Source organism: Bidens hawaiensis, unplaced genomic scaffold, assembly GCF_021521415.1.
Source record: "Bidens hawaiensis isolate Kalapana, Puna unplaced genomic scaffold, B.hawaiensis_p1.1 tig00018849_1, whole genome shotgun sequence".
Taxonomy (NCBI): domain Eukaryota; kingdom Viridiplantae; phylum Streptophyta; class Magnoliopsida; order Asterales; family Asteraceae; genus Bidens; species Bidens hawaiensis.
The window spans coordinates 446,803-464,687 of NW_027492864.1; the positions used below are offsets into that span (position 1 = coordinate 446,803).

A 17,885-nucleotide genomic window follows, 5' to 3' on the forward strand; every position below is an offset into this window, starting at 1 on the left:
AGCTATCCGTTTCCTAACCAGGGTCCAACGGGTTGTGCATGGCAATGTGTCGACTCCAAAGGGGCAGGGGTATGTCTTTAGCATGTTAGGGTTTGCAATTCAGAAAGTGGTGGCGCCGCAGCTTGTTGCCCGTCTACATGCTATGTTGATGTAATATCTATGTTTCTATATAATAAGAAGAAAAATATGATTTGATTAAAAAAAATATATATATATGAAAACTTTTATCACAATTTGATCCATAATGAAACTATATCACACAACATATAGATAGTTATACTGAAAGTTGTTTTGTAATGATGGTTAAAGCTAGTATTATAATAGTTGAATGTGGTACATGGCTTTATAGCCTAGTGGCATCTTGGTGGTGGGATAAGGCTTAGGGACCATAAGGTCCTGGGTTTGAATCCCACAAGGGGGTTTTCTCAAGATTTATTGGATTTCCTCCTGAATTTGTGGTTAGGCATTATTGCCTAGTGGAGATGAATATGATCGCGTGGTTCTGCTGGTGACATGATGATACTCCAGTGGCCCGTGAGTGATCCTAATTTGCCGTTCAAAAAAAAATAGTTGAATGTGAAAAATCAGATTGGTCTAAAGTAGTTCCTTATTGTTCACAAAAGTAAAAAAGTTAAGTTATTGTTTTATTGATCACATCAAGTAACTTGAATAATATTTTCTTTCTTGAATTTTAGTTCCTTATTGTTCACAAAAGTAAAAGTAAGTTATTAAGTTACTCCAAGAATCTCTTTTGAACCCAAATTCCTTTTGTGTAATCAACGATATTCTTAATCGACGCTATATATTCATCCATTTATAGTTGTCTTCATTCGCTAAACATCTATCACTCTCTTCATTTTACAATTTCCGTATCCAATTTGCTGATTCAAGGAAGAAGCTTCTTCTGTAATACTACATTATAGGTACGTCTCTCGTTCTTTTAGTTTTTGGAGTTTTATTAGTTTGGATGATTAATATATAGGCAATGTAATTAATTTGAAAATGAAAGAAACTAATGTGTAGGGAAAGCAGATTGTATATGTATTTTTGAAAATAATGGTTTAAGTTAGTGTGTTGAACCTTTAAATAATCTAAATCACAATCATACTAGGATGATTATACCTAGGGTGTTCATCGGGTTTCGGAGTTTTTTGGCTTTTGGCTAGGAAAAAGTGATCCGATAACCTAAGCAGTTAATGCGGTGGATATCATGAGATATCGGTTATCACGGTGGGATATTGGTAATTTTTAATATCATGTAAAATTCATATATATAGCAATTTAACATTAATAATTCAATATGTTATCCTACCATTGACAAATTAACTTTTTGCAACTTGCATTACACTAACAATCATAGCATGTAGCCTTGTAGGAACTGATTAAAACTTAAAACACTAACATCGAATACTAAAAGGTGATAGTTAAGACTTAAAACACCAATATTGGGAATATCGGCGATATATCGGTCAATATCGCTGATATCATCGGTACCAATATTCTGACCAATATTTTTACTGATATATCACTGATATTATGGTAATATATCTGCAATATCGATTGCATAGCCGATAACCAGCAAATTTAAAGTTCGGGTTGGTTAGGTTCGGGTCAGTTTGCTTGGTTATTAGGTTTAGATGTAAAATTTAAAAAAAAAATTGTCTCTCACAAAAAATATCATCAAAATTCACTGTGCTCGTAAAGAAATATCATTAAAATTCAGACATCTTTGACGATATGATATGATAACGTTTAAAATCCCAAAACTTAATATTTCAAACACTAATGACTCCAAACCAAAACACATTTATAAGAAATAGACAATAAATGTCCGGATTGTTCAGTCAGCTGTTTGGGTTTTTTGTTGAAAAAAAGTGACCCGACCCAGTTAAGGTTTGCGTTGTCGGGTTCGAATATTCTCTAATTCGGGTTCGGGTGACTTTAGATTTAGGCCAAGTTTTGGGTTTCAGATAAAAATAGCAGCCTAGGCTTACCTAGGGTTTGTTAACTGATTCTGTTTTTATTAATTTTAGTCACTTTATGTTCTTAACGACTCATTATCATAACAATATAAACCTTCTAGAGTTCTAGTTAAATTGAAACATCAAATTATTTTCTATCAAAAACTTTAAATTTTTTTACTATTATTCATATTTTAGTTGCCTGATATTTTAATGGTATTTGATAATTATAATTATTCCATGGTAAAAGTTGGAAATTTAATAATCGAAGAAAATAACTTGAGTTGTATTCAATTGAGCCCTTTATTACAGAACCAATGTTTAGTCTTCTTTTTTAGAAATGATAATTTATATCCAATTATTTTTCAATTAATTTTATATCCACCAACTATTTTTCTAGGAGCATCAAGTTTGATTCGATTATATATGGTTTTACGGTTTAATGAAAAGTGAAGTGAAAGTTTGTAAATGTAAAGCAACGGTAAAGGTATGAGAAATTTAATATGCATTGATACAAAGTCGTCTTGTTTTCATAGATTTTTATACATCAGTTTAAGAAAAAAATGTTGGGAAAAACGACCACCAACGAGAGAATGAGTCGATCTCTGGCACGTCTCTTATCTTCACAAAAAACACCAGAGGAATAAAACACCAAATAATAACTCTCTTTGTCTCTGATGTATTCGGCAGTCACCAAGAAATTAAACCCCAAACAAAAACTTTCGTATATATTTTGTATATGACGGTTGAATATTATTTTTTGTGTACTTTACAATTATCACCACAAAATCCGTTATATTCTAGTGTTCTTGTCGACCAAGTAACAAAGCCCACACCACATGTGGGCCCAAAACCAATTCCCCTTTTCTTTGGTTGTGTTCATCCGTGAACAAGAGAGCAATAATAATATTATTATTTTTTTCTTTTTTCTTTATTACTTAATTAATAATAATAATAATAGTAATAAATCCCATGAAGGTTAATGTTGTTGTCGGGTTTTCTCATGGGCAAAAATAACCCAACAAATCTCCCCCTTTTCGTCTATGAGAAAGAACTCACCACCCCGGCGAGTGAGCAACAAATCTTCAGTTTCTCTCTTGCCAAAGCTTTGGTCAACATATCGGAACAATTATCATCGGTGTAAACTTTATCAAGTTCAAACAACTTGTCTTCAATACCATCTCTAATCCAATGATACCTCACATCAATATGTTTTGTTCTCTTATGATACATAGAGTTCTTAGCAAGGTGAATAGCACTTTGACTATCACAAAGAACCACGTAGCGTTGTTGCATAAAGGCAAGCTCTTGCATAAATCTTTTCAACCACAATAATTCTTTGCATGCTTCTGTTGCTGCCATATACTCTGCCTCGGTAGTAGACAAAGCAACACACTTTTGCAGTCTTGACTGCCATGACACGGCTCCCCCTGCAAATAACATCAAATATCCAGAAGTGGATTTCATGTTGTCCTTATTTCCTGCCATATCAGAATCCGTGTAACCAACAAGCATCGGCTCCCCATTTCTAAATGTTATACCCAATTTGGAAGTACCTCATAAATATCTAAGTATCCACTTAACTGCTTCCCAATGCTTCCTACCCGGATTTGACAAGAACCGACTAACAACACCTACTGCATGGGCAATATCAGGCCGTGTACATACCATTGCATACATCAAGCTCCCAACCGCTGATGTATATGGAACACCATCCATCTCTTTAATCTCTTTCTCAGAAGTAGGACAATATTTTTCAGTTAACTTAAAGTTGGGAGTAAGAGGTGTACTAACCACATTAACTTTAGATATCTTGAATCTGCTAAGCACCTTTTCAATGTATTGCTCTTGTGACATGTGTAACTTCTTTGAAGCTCTATTTCTAGTAATCCGAATGCCAAGAATATTCTTAGTTGGACCCAAGTCTTTCATAGAAAACGACTTGCTTAACTCTTTCTTCAGCTGGACAATTCTTTCTGCATTCTTGCCAACAATCAACTTATCATCAACATAAAGCAATAAAATGATAAAATTATCATCACCAAACCTCTTAAAGAAAACACAGTGATCAGACGCAGTCTTTCGGTAGCCTTGCTTCCCCATAACTGACTCAAATTTCTTGTACCACTGTCTCGGTGCTTGCTTCAACCCGTAAAGACTTTTATGAAGTTTACAAACATAATCTTCTTTACCTTTAACCTGAAAACCTTCAGGTTGCTCCATGTAGATTTCTTTATCCAGATCACCATGAAGGAATGCTGTCATGACATCCATTTGCTCAATCTCAAGATCAAGACTAGCAGCTAAACCAAGGATCACCCTGATGGAACTCATCTTCACAACTGGAGAGAAAATCTCATCAAAATCAATACCCTCTCTTTGGCTGAACCCTTTGACCACCAATCTCGCCTTGTACCTAGGCCGTGAGGTATGTTCTTCAGTCTTCAATTTGTAGACCCACTTGTTTTCAAAGCTCTTTTGCCCTTAGGCAACTCCACTAACTCAAAGGTATTGTTCTCATACAAGGAATTCATCCCATCTTGCATGGCTTCAAACTACCATCTTTTATGCTTATGTTCCATTGCCTCTTTATAATACTCGGGCTCTCCCCCATCAGTGAGTAAGACGTACTCACCAGTCGAATAATGAGTAGATGGTTGACGGGCTCTGGTAGACCGCCGCCTAAGTGGGACAAATGCAGGCATATCTACCGGTAACTCGGGATGAATATCCTCATCCAACTCTACCTTCTCTTGATTATCAATATTATCGGTACCATGTTGTTCGTCATTTTGAATACCATCTTCGTGATGTGGCTCATAACGCTGAGTAGGAATAGGGTCCAAATCAATGAGATCATCATCATACTGAGGAACTACCTGTGTCTTCTCAATATCTTTCAAACTCTTGTCTTCCACAAACACAACATCAAGACTTCTAACAAGCTTCTTTGAAACCGGATCATATAGCCTGTATCCAAACTCATCTTGCCCATAACCAAGGAATATACACTGTCTAGACTTCACATCAAGCTTTGATCTTTCATCTTTGGGGATATGCACAAATGCTTTGCATCCAAAGACCCGCAAATGACAATACGAAACATCTTTGCCACTCCAAACCCTATCTGGAACATCATTATGCAAAGGAATACAAGGAGTAAGATTAATAACATGTACCGCTGTATGTAAAGCTTCTCCCCAAAAGGAATTAGGCAACCCTGCATGTGAGAGCAAACACTTAAACCTTTCAACCAAAGTTCGACTCATCCGTTCTGCTAAACCATTCAACTGTGGTGTCTTAGGAGGTGGCCTTTGGTGTCGAATACCATTCTCTCTACAATAAGCATTAAAAGGACCAATGTATTCACCTCTATTATCTGTACGAACACACTTGAGCTTCTTCCCAGTCTGTCTCTCAACTAGGGCATGAAACTGCTTAAACACATCAAATACTTGATCTTTAGACTTTAAAGTATAAACCCATACCTTCCTCGAATGATCGTCTATAAATGGGACAAAATATAAGCAGCCCCCAAGTGTTCTAGTATTCATATGACCACATACGTCTGAATGCACCAAGTCAAGTATACTATGAAAAGAAACTCTATTTTGCTTACCATTCATACAACGAGAACACTTCTTCAAATGAACATCTTTCACACCGGACAAGGCATCTTTCTTCAATAAAATAGACATCCCCTTTTCACTCATGTGCGCAAGTCTCTTATGCCACATATCAGTCGCATCAGAATTCGTCAATGAATTAACCGAGTCTCTGGAAATCTTTGGATGTGTCATGTACAACTTTGAAGTTCTTTCACCTCTTGCCACGATCAACAAACCACGAGTGAGTTTCCAAATTCCACCACCAAAGGTACTGTGGAAACCATCATCATCTAATGTGCCCGCGGAGATCAAATTAAGTCTAATATCCGGAACATGTTTCACATTGCGTAAAACCAAATCCATCCCAGTATCAAACTTCAAACAAACATCCCCAACACCAACGATCTTTGATAGCCCATTATTACCCATCTTGACATTCCCAAAATCACCAGGAGTATAAGACGAATAAAAATCCCTTTGTCATGTCACATGACAAGTAGCACAACTGTCAACAACCCAACTCGAATCATCACGTGCAATGTTCACCCTATCATAATCACAACAAATATAAAACTCTTCGGTGCCAGTGTTAGTTTCAGAAGTACCTTCATCACCGTCATCTTTCTTGTAGTTGTTCTTTTTATTGTTGTAATTAGCCTTCTTGTTCTCCTTTTTCAGTTGCCTGCAATATTTTATTGTGCGCCCTTTTCTACCACAATGATGACACTTCCCTTTGGACTTACTACGGTGCTTTGCTCTATTACTCGGACCTCTGATATGGCTTCTCCCCCTACTTTCGGTAACCAAGGCATCTGAATGTGAAGAGGAACCTTGTGACTTTCTTCTCATCTCTTCATTTATAATATTACCTTTAGCCAATTCCATAGTAATAATACCGTTAGCTGCGGAGTTGGACAACGATGTCCTAAAAGTCTCCCAAGAATCCGGTAACGTACCAAGAAGCCATAAACCTTGTATCTCGTCTTCAAACTTAATACCCATACCTGCAAGCTGATTAATAACACCCTGAAAAACATTCACCCTGAAAAACATTCAGAAGATCAGTAACATGAGTTCCATCACGGTATTTCAAGTTAATCAACTGCTTAATCAAGAACAACTTATTGTTCCCGGTCTTCCGAGCATACAACTCTTCAAGCTTGGTCCATATAGTGTGAGCATGACTCTCCCCGCTAATATGTTTCAAAACATTATCATCAACCCATTGCCGAATATACCCGCAAACCTTCCGATGCAAAATATTCCATTCTTCATCAGTTTTAAATTCAGGTTTATCGGTACTAAAAACAGGCAAATAATAATCCTTCACAAAAAGAAGGTCTTCCATCTTGCCTTTCCAAACATGATAATTAGAAACCATTCAAACTCACCATCCTACCTGTATTAGCTTCCATCGTTCAAACAAGTCTTAACCCAAGAACAAGAGCCGAAGCTCTGATACCACTCTGTTAGGAAAAACGACCACCAACGAGAGAATGAGTCGATCTCTGGTACGTCTCTTATCTTCACAAAAAACACCAGAGGAATAAAACACCAAATAATTACTCTCTTTGTCTCTGATGTATTCGGCAGTCACCAAGGAATTAAACCCCAAACAAAAACTTTCGTATATATTTTGTATATGACGGCTGAATATTATTTTGTGTGTACTTTACAATTATCACCACAAAATCCATTATATTCTTGAGTGTTCTTGTCGACCAAGTAACAAAGCCCACACCACATGTGGGCCCAAAACCAATTCCCCTTTTCTTTGGTTGTGTTCATCCGTGAACAAGAGGGCAATAATAATATTATTTTTTCTTTTTCTTTATTACTTAATTAATAATAATAATAATAATAATAATAATAATGGTAATAAATCCCATGAAGGTTAATGTTGTTGTCGGGTTTTCTCATAGGCAAAAATAACCCAACAAAAAAAGACCTCACAGGGACAACCCAAGTCTTTACTCTGTGTAGTTCAAATGGAGCAACTTCAGCACTTTACTCATGAGCATATGCTACACCTGGTTGAATTGCAGCCTGACCACGACAACGAAAACTCTGACAAGGAAGATGAAGACGAAGATGATATTATGGTGGAAGAGCCTTATGTTGGCAAATGCATGATGTGTGAGGAAGAGATCTATCCATTTCATATATGTTACTACTCCTGCAAAGAGTGCGACTACTCCCTACACAAATTCTGCACACAACTTCCTAAAACCCAACAAAACCACCCATTGCATCCCGACCACAGTCTTACGTTGACCAAGCTCCCACTAACCATTATCGAACAAATTTATAACAAATGGAGGTGTGCTATATGCAAACTTGAGAGAAAAAAGTTCTACAAATACCATTGTTCCATATGTGATTTCTATATGGACATAATCTATGCTACTATGTCCGAACAAAAGATGGAGCACCCAAGTCACCCTCACCAACTACTACGCTATTTGAATAGGATGACATCATGTTGTAACGCTTGTGGTAATGAACATAGTGGAACCTTCTACCAGTGTATCACTTGTTTTGGTTTCAGCATCCACTTGGACTGTGCTTTGCTTCCATCCAAGTTACTCATCCAAAAGTCTACTAATGGAAGTTTCAGTCATTCACATTTACTTACCCTTGCTTATTCCTTTCCTGTTGATGAGAAGCTCCATAGATACTTTCCCAAGTGCAGAGTTTGTGAGAAAGGTTTCGATCCTCACCTATATTATTACAGTTCTTACTTGTGGCATTACAGATGCGATAAATGTCGATACTACGTTCATGTTGATTGTGCTACTTCAAGGAAAGAGGCATTTATGTCTTCTATCTTGATGCCCGCGGGTGAGAAATTATGCTTTTCTTTTTAATATTAGATATTGCGCTTGTCAATTTAAGTTTAACTTTTAATATGTCATTCACTAATTAGGTTGGGGTGAAACTCACAAAAATTTCAAAGATGAGGATTATCCTAATCTAATTCGTTGTCCATTCCCCGATGAAAGTGTTAACCTTCTAATGCACCAATTTATCAACAAAGGCGAATTAGATATTAAAAGGAAGATTGATGGTGAAATGTTTTGTCATCCACACCCGCTGATTCTTTTTGACACACTTCTTAACGTGCCGGTTCTCTTCACGATCCCATGAAAAGTGTGGAACTAATATGTAATGGATGCGTCAGACCAATCACCAATGTGCCCTTTTACAAGTGTTCTCAACATAATTGTGATTTTGTTCTTCATGAGTGGTGTACTAGGCTACCTTCTCAAATACAAAACTATCACGATCATCCTGAGCATACACTTGTTCTGCTACCAAAGATCCCAAGAGATTCGAAAGGTGTGTTGATAGGTGTGTTTACCTGTAGCAATTGTCTTTTATTTTGCAATGGTTTTGCATATGGATGCAGGCAATGTAAATATTTTGTGAATATCAATTGTGGCTTCATACCTGAGGTAATCACACATGAGACTCACCCTAATCACATCCTCCTAAGATTTAAAGCTTCATCACCATATACAAATATTTGTAAGGGATGTTGGGGGCGGATAAAAGGTGCGGGATTCCATTGTGCCACTTGTGATTTCTATTTGCATACGAGTTGTGCTTTGTTATTACCTACAACTATTAGGCACAAGTACGATAAACATGCACTGAGTCTAAGATACTATCCAGCTGAGAACCATAGTGGCGAATACTTTTGTGAGATTTGTGAGGATGAATTTGGCCCGAACTTGTGGTTCTATCATTGCAGCATGTGTGCGTCGTCTATGCACACTGCTTGTGCCCCCGTAAAACTTCAATGTGACCAGCTCTCTACATATTTCCGGATCAAATCGGCTATCTTTGGTTATTTCAATGTTAAGTTTGGAGAAAGATATAAAATCGAAGAACACCCCCACCCTGTCACCTTTGTACAAGGGATAAAGGATGATGAGCAATGCAATTTTTGTCATAAAGAATTACAGTATCATATGATCTTTAAGTGTTTCCGGTGCAAGGTTGCAAGTCATTTTTGGTGTTGGAGAAACGCTGTTGTCATCCATGATGCTTAGTTCCTCCTGCCTTTACCTTAATTTGTACATGTGTCACATTTAGCAGGTTAATATGTTAAACAAAATAGTTATGGAACAAGATGGATGCCAAGTGTCATGAAGATCATGGGACGTTTGCAGATTTTATGTTTACACATTTTTTGCTGTTTGTGGTACTTTTTTTTTTCTTTTCTTTTTTTTTCATTTTATTTAAAGATTACATATTACTTATTAATGACAGTTATAAACTTGTTTAAAATGCTCATATTCATTAAATCACTGATAAATATTGGTTAGCACTATTTTATTAATTGGAAAATTGGTTTTTATTGGTACAAACTATCGTCTTTTGGTCACTATCGGTCCCAACTAATGAATTGGCTGCTGACGGTCCCAACTTTTAACATATTTGTTCCTAACGGTCCGTGACTAACAGAATTCTAACGTCGTTAGTTTCAGGTCGCTGGAAAAAACGTTTTTGAGCGGATTTTTTCCCGAAAACTCAAGAATTTTGTCTCAAACATCATGGTAACTTTGTATCGTACCTTTAGGAATCTTTTTCGGTAAAAGCCCCAATTATTGAGGTTGCCGGAACCCTAGAACCATCGTCGGAATCAGTTGACGGTGCTTAATTGATGGTGGTTGGTTGGCGGTGAGTCAATTGGTGGTGGTGGCGGTGTTCAGGTGGTGTTTTCCAGCAAAAAGATTGACTTTGCCGACAAAAACGTTTTTCCGGCGACCTAAAACTAACGACGTTAGGATTCTGTTAGCCGCGGACCGTTAGGAACAAATGCATTTAAAGTTGGGACCATCAGTGACCAATTTGTTAGTTGGGACCGGTAATGACCAAAAGACAATAGTTGGAACCAATAAAAACCAATTTTCCTTACTAATTTTTATATTGCTTTATATAGAAATTCATACTATTTTATATGATTAGACATGTAATTTTACACATTTGCATATCGATTTACACTAAATTTAGAAGAAAGATATTAAAAATTTATATTAACTTCTTTAACATATATTTTGCATAATTTAAAGATTCTAATACGTTGAAATCAGATGAAGGTAGAATAAACTCATAAAGGGTAATAGGTTATTATCCGTTTTTTAAATAACTAGTTTAAGATAAATAGTTCATCAACGAGATCACTTACGGTTGGCACGACAAGTAGTATTTATATCATTTGCAGGTGCGGCTAACTCCCAGTTAGATAATTGTATGAATTTTCAAGGTAAAATTGTAAAAGAGCATCTGACCAATTCGAAACAAAAGTAAATAGAAACATAGTTCCAATAAAAGGAACCCAATGACCATATTTTTCTCCAATTTGAGTTTGACTTACATTTCGAATAAATTCAAGGACATATTTGAAGAAATTCTAGCTCGAACCGAACCAAAATTGAATTCTGGTTCTACAAAACGTTCCATTTCGGTTTCTCACCTTTTGTTTTTTGTACGGTTTCAGCTCGATCGATCACGGGTTAATCCTTTGTGTTACATTTAAGCTATAGCTCGGAATAAATTACTTAAAATAACAATCTCTCAAGCCTCGGCCCAAAAATAATGATTTTCCACAATAACTACAACAAATATTTTTGGTCCTGCTCGTTTTGAAGCATGCATAAGCTTAGTGTTGTAAAAATCATGTCTAAACGCCGATTAATCATTGATTAATCCTGATTAGTTGTCATTTAATCCTGGTTAATGGTTAATCCCGATTAGTCCTGATAAATTCTGATTAATCGCTAGTCTCAACCCACACTGCCGGACTAGCGATTAGCGATTTTTACAATACTGCATAAACTGAGCCAAACATAACCGTAATTTATGATTTTCAACTAAAAGAAAATTCTACAGTTCCATTATTATTATTATTATTATTATTATTATTTTCTTGACACATCTATTCCATTTCACCTAGTGAACTATTAGAAAAGGCCAACGCCCGCGAACACTCGGTTAATGGCACGACAATGCAATAAGATAAGACTTGTTCGGTTCAAGGTTCTTATGAGTGAACTTCACCTACTTGCCTAATCTCCTATTATCACCCAGGGCGTCCGAAACTAAAAATAATACGAGCATGAATTGAACCTGGGTAACATGAAACACTGGTCTCTCCCTTGACACTCCGGTGACTCCTTTCTCAATACGTTAATTCCATTTCATTTCGTTCCGTTACCTTCCGTTAAATCAGTTTATATCATATCAGTAGTAATGTAGTATATTACCTCTCATATATCAACTGGTCCCACCATTAGTCAGTTACACCTACACACACCAAAGCAGTTAGTTAGTTAGTTACTAACCGTTTACACTTAACTCAAAACCGAACGCCATGGAAGGTCAAGGATCGACGTCAACACCATGCGGCAGCTCCGGCGACGATAACAACAACGACAGCAACAGCCACCAGCTCAGCGGCAGCGGCGGTTGAAGGAGGCCTCCACGACGTAAGTCATCTCGCCGGCCACGTAGGAATATCGTTCCGGATCCACGGTTTGTAGTCGCACCGCCGCCTCGTGTCGATTATGAGAGCGCTTACTTTCACTCCTACGCGCACGTCGGAACTCATCAAGACATGATCAAGGTACGTACGTACGTACGTACGTACTACTACTACTATTATTATTACTATTATTATTATTATTATTATTATTATTATTATTATTATTATTATGTTACTGTTGTGGTTAATTTATTGTAAAATAATGAATGTATCTAGAATGTGTAACAGTGAATGTATTAATAATAATGAGTAGAAGTATATGATCTAGCTAGTAATTAGAGTATCAACAGTTAATGATCCTCTATTCCTTTGTATGCACTATCAAATTATCAATAATAAGCATATGATCTTTAGATTCTTGTTTTGTTCATGTTCGTAGCAGTCAAAGTTCCTGTTTAGGGTTCGTAAAATGTTCTGGTAACTGATTTGTGATTTCAGATAACAACTTGTTTCATTGACACCATGATGAATGTATTTTAGTGTCCAGTTAAAACAATATGTGTCTAGCAATTTGTATCGCGTGTTCATAGTTTTGTTGTCATATAAATGATGGGTATATTATCAATAATGAGTAAAGTTATATGATCTATTAAGAGTATCAACAAGTTGCTTTGTTTAACTTTGGTTATGCATATTTGTAGACTGTACAATTTCAGTTATGATTTTTCAAGCATGCAATATATAATTTTCTCCAGTGTTTTTGGCGTAGTGTTGGATTCTTTGCACTGAATTTGTAACCATGTTTGTATTAACGATGATGCATATAAGTATATCGTTTTGGTTATTGGTAAGTCTGCTTCTTGCATTCGGTATGAAGATTTCAGCATGTTGTGACTTGTGACAGTTGCTTTGATTATATAATTTGAGTTATGACTTTTCAACCAATAAATAATTGTTGATTATACAATTTCTGTATTTTACTTTTAGTTGTAGCAGTTTGTCCTAATGTTGGATTCTTTACAGTGCATTCTACATGTCTAATTAGTTTTATTCTGCAGGATCATGTGAGAACAGAAGCGTACAGGAATGCTATTTTACACCATCAGAGTCTTATTGAAGGCAAAGTAAGAAAACACTCAAGTTTAAGTTTTTATAAAAATAATATCATGGATGTGAAAGCAGTCTTGTTGTTTGCATTTTAACGATAATAATGTCGTGTTCTTTTCAGTTCTTTTTTAATTTGTCCATTATAATATAAGAAATTTATTTCACTTGCTTGTATTATAGGTTGTTTTAGATGTTGGCTGTGGTACAGGCATCCTCTCAATATTTTGTGCTCAAGCAGGAGCAAGACGAGTAAGATTTTTTGACGAGTGATTATATTTGAAATGATTAAATTCTTTAAGAACTCTTATCAATTTTATGGCAAGAAACATTGTAATTTATTTTTGTTCTGCAATAACTATATTTTACCAGGTTTATGCAGTGGATGCCAGTGATATAGCGAATCATGTATGTCTTGCCACTTCTAGCAGTTTGGCATAATGTTGTTAATGACGTTTCCATCATATTTTAATCTTATTTATATTAAAATTTTGTAATAGGCAAAGGAAATTGTCGAGGCAAATAATCTTTTTGACATAATCGTTGTTTTACACCAACGTATGGAGGTACATAAACTGTGATTATAATTTTTTAAACTATTTTATCAACCAAATTTTGACATCGTATTCTCTTAATGCAGCAAGTTCAAATAGATGAAAAGGTGGATGTTATAGTTTCTGAGTGGATGGGTTATATGCTCTTCTATGAGGTGATTATTTATTATTCATTTCCCAAGTTATTAATCATATTTTGTATCTATTATTTCTTTTATATTTTCCATTTTTTGTATTGTAGAGCATGCTTAGGAGTGTTATTGTTGCCAGAGACCGCTGGTTAAAACCTGGCGGTCTTATTCTTCCTTCAAATGCAATGGTATAGTATACCTTATTTTCAACATTTATAACTTTTAAACAATATGATTCAGTTGATATTTTATAATTTTTAATACTTTTGACTTGTATTTTCTGCAGCTAAACATGGCCCCTGTTACACATCCCGACCGATATGCAGAAAGTGTTGATTTCTGGCGGAAGGTCTTTGGGATTGACAGTGAGTTAAAAAAATAATCTGACTTTAACGGTTTAACTTACCAACCTTATATATATGTAATATTAATAATTTTATATATGTTGCAGTGTCTCCAATAATGCAAGTAGCAAAACGTTGTGCGTTTGAGGCGCCATCTGTGGAGACAATCAGTGGAGAAAATGTTCTTACATGGCCTCATTTGGTACCTATTTTCAATTCTAGAAACTAATATTATTTTCATATATTATAAATATAAATTTTGTTTTTGGTGGAAACTAACAGGTAAAGCATGTGGATTGCTATACAGTCACAGAAAAAGAAGCAGAATCAGTGACATCAAACTTTAAGTTTCAATCTATGATTGGAGGTAAATCCCTTAGTTTATAATATGACAGTTATTTGATTGTTTTTATCTTATTTTATTTCAGCTCATTTCCATGGGTTTGCATTTTGGTTTGATGTTGCGTTTGGTGGACCGCATAATAATAATCGAGCGCTTATAACTGTTGAAGAGTCAACCGAAACAAAGCCTTCTGGTAGTTATCGGAGGAAACGGGCCAATCCAGATGATGCACTTGTTCTTTCCACTGCACCCGAGGATCCTCCTACACATTGGCAACAGGTATATGGGTCAAATCGGCCCGTTCATAAGTAAACAGGTCAAAATGGCCACTTGGTTTATATACTGTTTTTTGTACTGATTATTAAACAAAATTTTAAAATTTGACAGACGATGGTGTACTTCTATGATCCGATAGATGTGGAGCAGGATCAGGTTATTGACGGCGGTGTTACAATAACACAATGCTTAGATAACTTTCGGTGCATCAACATTCATCTTGAATACAAGTGAGTTACTCATATTAAATACTTTCTAGAACCCTATTCTTTGCTATATAACCAATACTTGTTTTGACTTTTTCTGTTGCAGTGTGGGCGGTCGTTCGTTTGAAAAGAAATTTGTGTTGCAGTGAGCGTGTTAATATCAACATTTTTTTCCTGACTTTACACAATCAAAGAATAGTCTGTGCTTGTAGGTAAATAGAAATGTGGTGTGTATAACATTCTGTAGAGTATTAATCAGTGGATAAAAATTTTGTTGTTTGTAAAACATAACTAGAGACTCGCTGTCTCTTTGGGCGGTCGGATGTAATGTTCAACTAATCATTCTGTTTTTAGGACAATCATTTTTCAACACGGTAACATTTTTGTAATTAACGTGCCAATACTTCATGTCATATATCATTCACTAGTACACCTTCTAAACAATTGAATTTCTTTAATGTCAAAAGCAATGTTGTAAAACTCGCTAGGCGGTTGACCCCCTTGTAGGAAGTACTCGCTTGTACTCGGATATGATAATTATAACATAAATTAATTATTGGATATTATGTATATGTTAAGATAAGCATAATTCACGTCAAAATAAACATAATTCATATGAAAATAAAAAATATAATTCAAAAAATTCATGTTTTGTTGTTATTTTTAATTTTTACTGAAAAAAAATAACAAAAAAAAATAAAAAAAAATTAAAAAAAATTGTGGCCGAGTTGACCTTGGATGCCGAGTAATCCCGAGTACTCCGACTTTTGACCGAGTTGGACCTTGGCGAGTAATGGTGGCTGAGTTGGGAAAATGCGGCAAGGTTGATGTCCAAGGACCTCGGAATCGCCGATTCCCAGGCCTTGGAATCCGACTTTTACAACACTGGTCAAAAGTCAAATTTTCTTGTAGCCCAAGAAAAAGACTATCCAGATGACACAAATGAACTTGGTTTAAACTTCATTGTTTGTCTAGACTATTGTCACCTTCCAACACTCACTTCTTTAACTTAAAAACCCATTTTTTTCAACATCAGCAAGAAAAGATAATGTAATAAATTGGCAAATTTGAAAAAGTTATACGTGGTCCGGAAGTAAGTAATATTAAATATTCCTATAAATACTCATTCTCATGGTCATAGCTTATACTCAACAACATCAACATCTACTTATATTTGGAGTCAATGGCTGCATCTGGCTCAGCCTTTGCTCAAGCTTACTACTTGGCTAAGCTTCGTCACAATAACAACGGTTCAACTATTAATGAACATCGTATGACCTTGTTCGATAATGACCATGACGATGCATCTTCAAAGATATGCTGCTTTCCGACACTTTTTAAGAAGACCCGTCCCAAGAATGCCTCGCCTTCCCCTCGTTCTCATTCCCTAGAAAGGACGACAGAATCTTAATGATATCGTGTTTAGTTAAGTTACTATGGATTGTATTATACTATTGTTGTCATTTCTAATCTTCAAGATGATTCATCCTAAGAATATGGGGTTTGCTAATATTGCATCTATGATCTAGTTATGCTTTGAAAATTTAAAATCAACCTCTAATTCCCCTATTTAATATAGTATTAAGTCATCCGCTATTCCTCCTAATGATATTAAACATTCTCGGGTTTATTTACATTATACGTGAGGGAAAATTCGTCTTCTCTACTTCTCCTTATGTTTGACGACTATTTAGCGAAATCACCTTTTCATTTATTTGATTTGGTATGAAGTATGTTTAAATTGGTTGTTATTGTCTAAACACACCATAAACATGACCGGTTGTATAAATAAACATAGCCCAGAACATGACGCAACCATATGGTTTCAAGTTTAAAGAACACTATAAACATAACACCATTAACATTTACATGACCAAATGTTGCATAACGAGTCATACAACATAAACATCAAATACACACATGTTTCAAACAACATTAAACTTCTAAGGCATACAAAATAAATGTTCCAATCAATTAACGTTTGACACGTAATTAAACTACCAACAAATTGACCAAAATTACAAGAGCACAAAGGGATGAAGTTTTTAACATTGCTCCGCATATATTGGAAAGTTATATATTAAAATCTCTATAAGCTTATAACAAGTAAAAAAAGCAGGGTTATATACCGTCACACATGTAATGGTACTAGACTACGAGTGGATATTAGCATAAACCATCTTGTATCTATTAATTGGTGGCTTTGGTACTCCCGAACATGATACTACTTTAGATCATATATTGTTGAATTTTAAACAAGAGACGGTAGATTTTAAAATCAACACATTTTTTCTGAACGACAACTTATAGAACATACGTATATTGTAGATTGTATTGTGATTGTATATTAATAATAATAGGCAGTACAATAGTTTATATACTGGAATAAGATACATTGAGGTCCCTCTAATATGAATAATTGTAAACCTAGCATAATATGTCTAATATTCCCCCGCAAGCTGAGGCCGGGAAACGACTTGCAGCTTGGACCGTAAAAATAAGAAACGATCTGTTGGTAACGGCTTGGTAAAAATGTCTGCAATCTGATCATGTGTAGATATAAACTGTACTCGTAATCGCCCCTGAGCAACCTTTTCACGGACAAAGTGAAAATCAACTTCAACATGCTTGGTCCGGGCATGAAATACTGGGTTGGCAGAGAGATAGGTCGCTCCTAAATTGTCACACCAAAGTGTAGGAGCAGTTTTCTTGACAATGCCGAGTTCATATAATAAAGTTTCAAGCCACGTGAGTTCAGCAACCGTGTCAGCCAAAGCTTTGTATTCAGATTCTGTAGAGGATCGTGAGACTGTGCGTTGTTTGCGAGCTGTCCACGAAACAAGATTACAACCCAGGTAAATGGCACCC

At 35.7% G+C, this 17,885-nt stretch overlaps 2 protein-coding genes across 2 annotated transcripts; both read left to right on the top strand.

Annotated features, from left to right (window-relative positions):
* Positions 1-769: 769 nt before the first annotated feature.
* Positions 770-9,771, top strand: LOC143557238 (uncharacterized). Its single transcript, XM_077046356.1, has 2 exons — positions 770-923; positions 7,553-9,771. Exon 2 carries the CDS (start codon positions 8,713-8,715, stop codon positions 9,622-9,624), a length of 912 nt encoding a protein of 303 aa, XP_076902471.1. The 5' UTR covers positions 770-923; positions 7,553-8,712; the 3' UTR covers positions 9,625-9,771.
* Positions 9,772-12,478: 2,707 nt separating this feature from the next.
* Positions 12,479-15,169, top strand: LOC143557239 (putative protein arginine N-methyltransferase 6). Its single transcript, XM_077046357.1, has 7 exons — positions 12,479-13,872; positions 13,959-14,036; positions 14,135-14,213; positions 14,300-14,394; positions 14,475-14,559; positions 14,621-14,814; positions 14,923-15,169. Exons 1-7 carry the CDS (start codon positions 13,798-13,800, stop codon positions 15,043-15,045), a joined length of 729 nt encoding a protein of 242 aa, XP_076902472.1. The 5' UTR covers positions 12,479-13,797; the 3' UTR covers positions 15,046-15,169.
* The last annotated feature ends 2,716 nt before the right edge of the window (positions 15,170-17,885 follow it).

Bases quoted from the DNA above. Each gene is read 5' to 3' on its own strand.
- LOC143557238 (XM_077046356.1), top strand. From the start codon at position 8,713: ATGAAAAGTGTGGAACTAATATGTAATGGATGCGTCAGACCAATCACC.
- LOC143557239 (XM_077046357.1), top strand. From the start codon at position 13,798: ATGCAGCAAGTTCAAATAGATGAAAAGGTGGATGTTATAGTTTCTGAG. The intron at 14,214-14,299 runs GTGAGTTAAAAA...TATATGTTGCAG, and splicing joins GAAGGTCTTTGGGATTGACA to TGTCTCCAATAATGCAAGTA. The intron at 14,395-14,474 runs GTACCTATTTTC...GGAAACTAACAG, and splicing joins TTCTTACATGGCCTCATTTG to GTAAAGCATGTGGATTGCTA.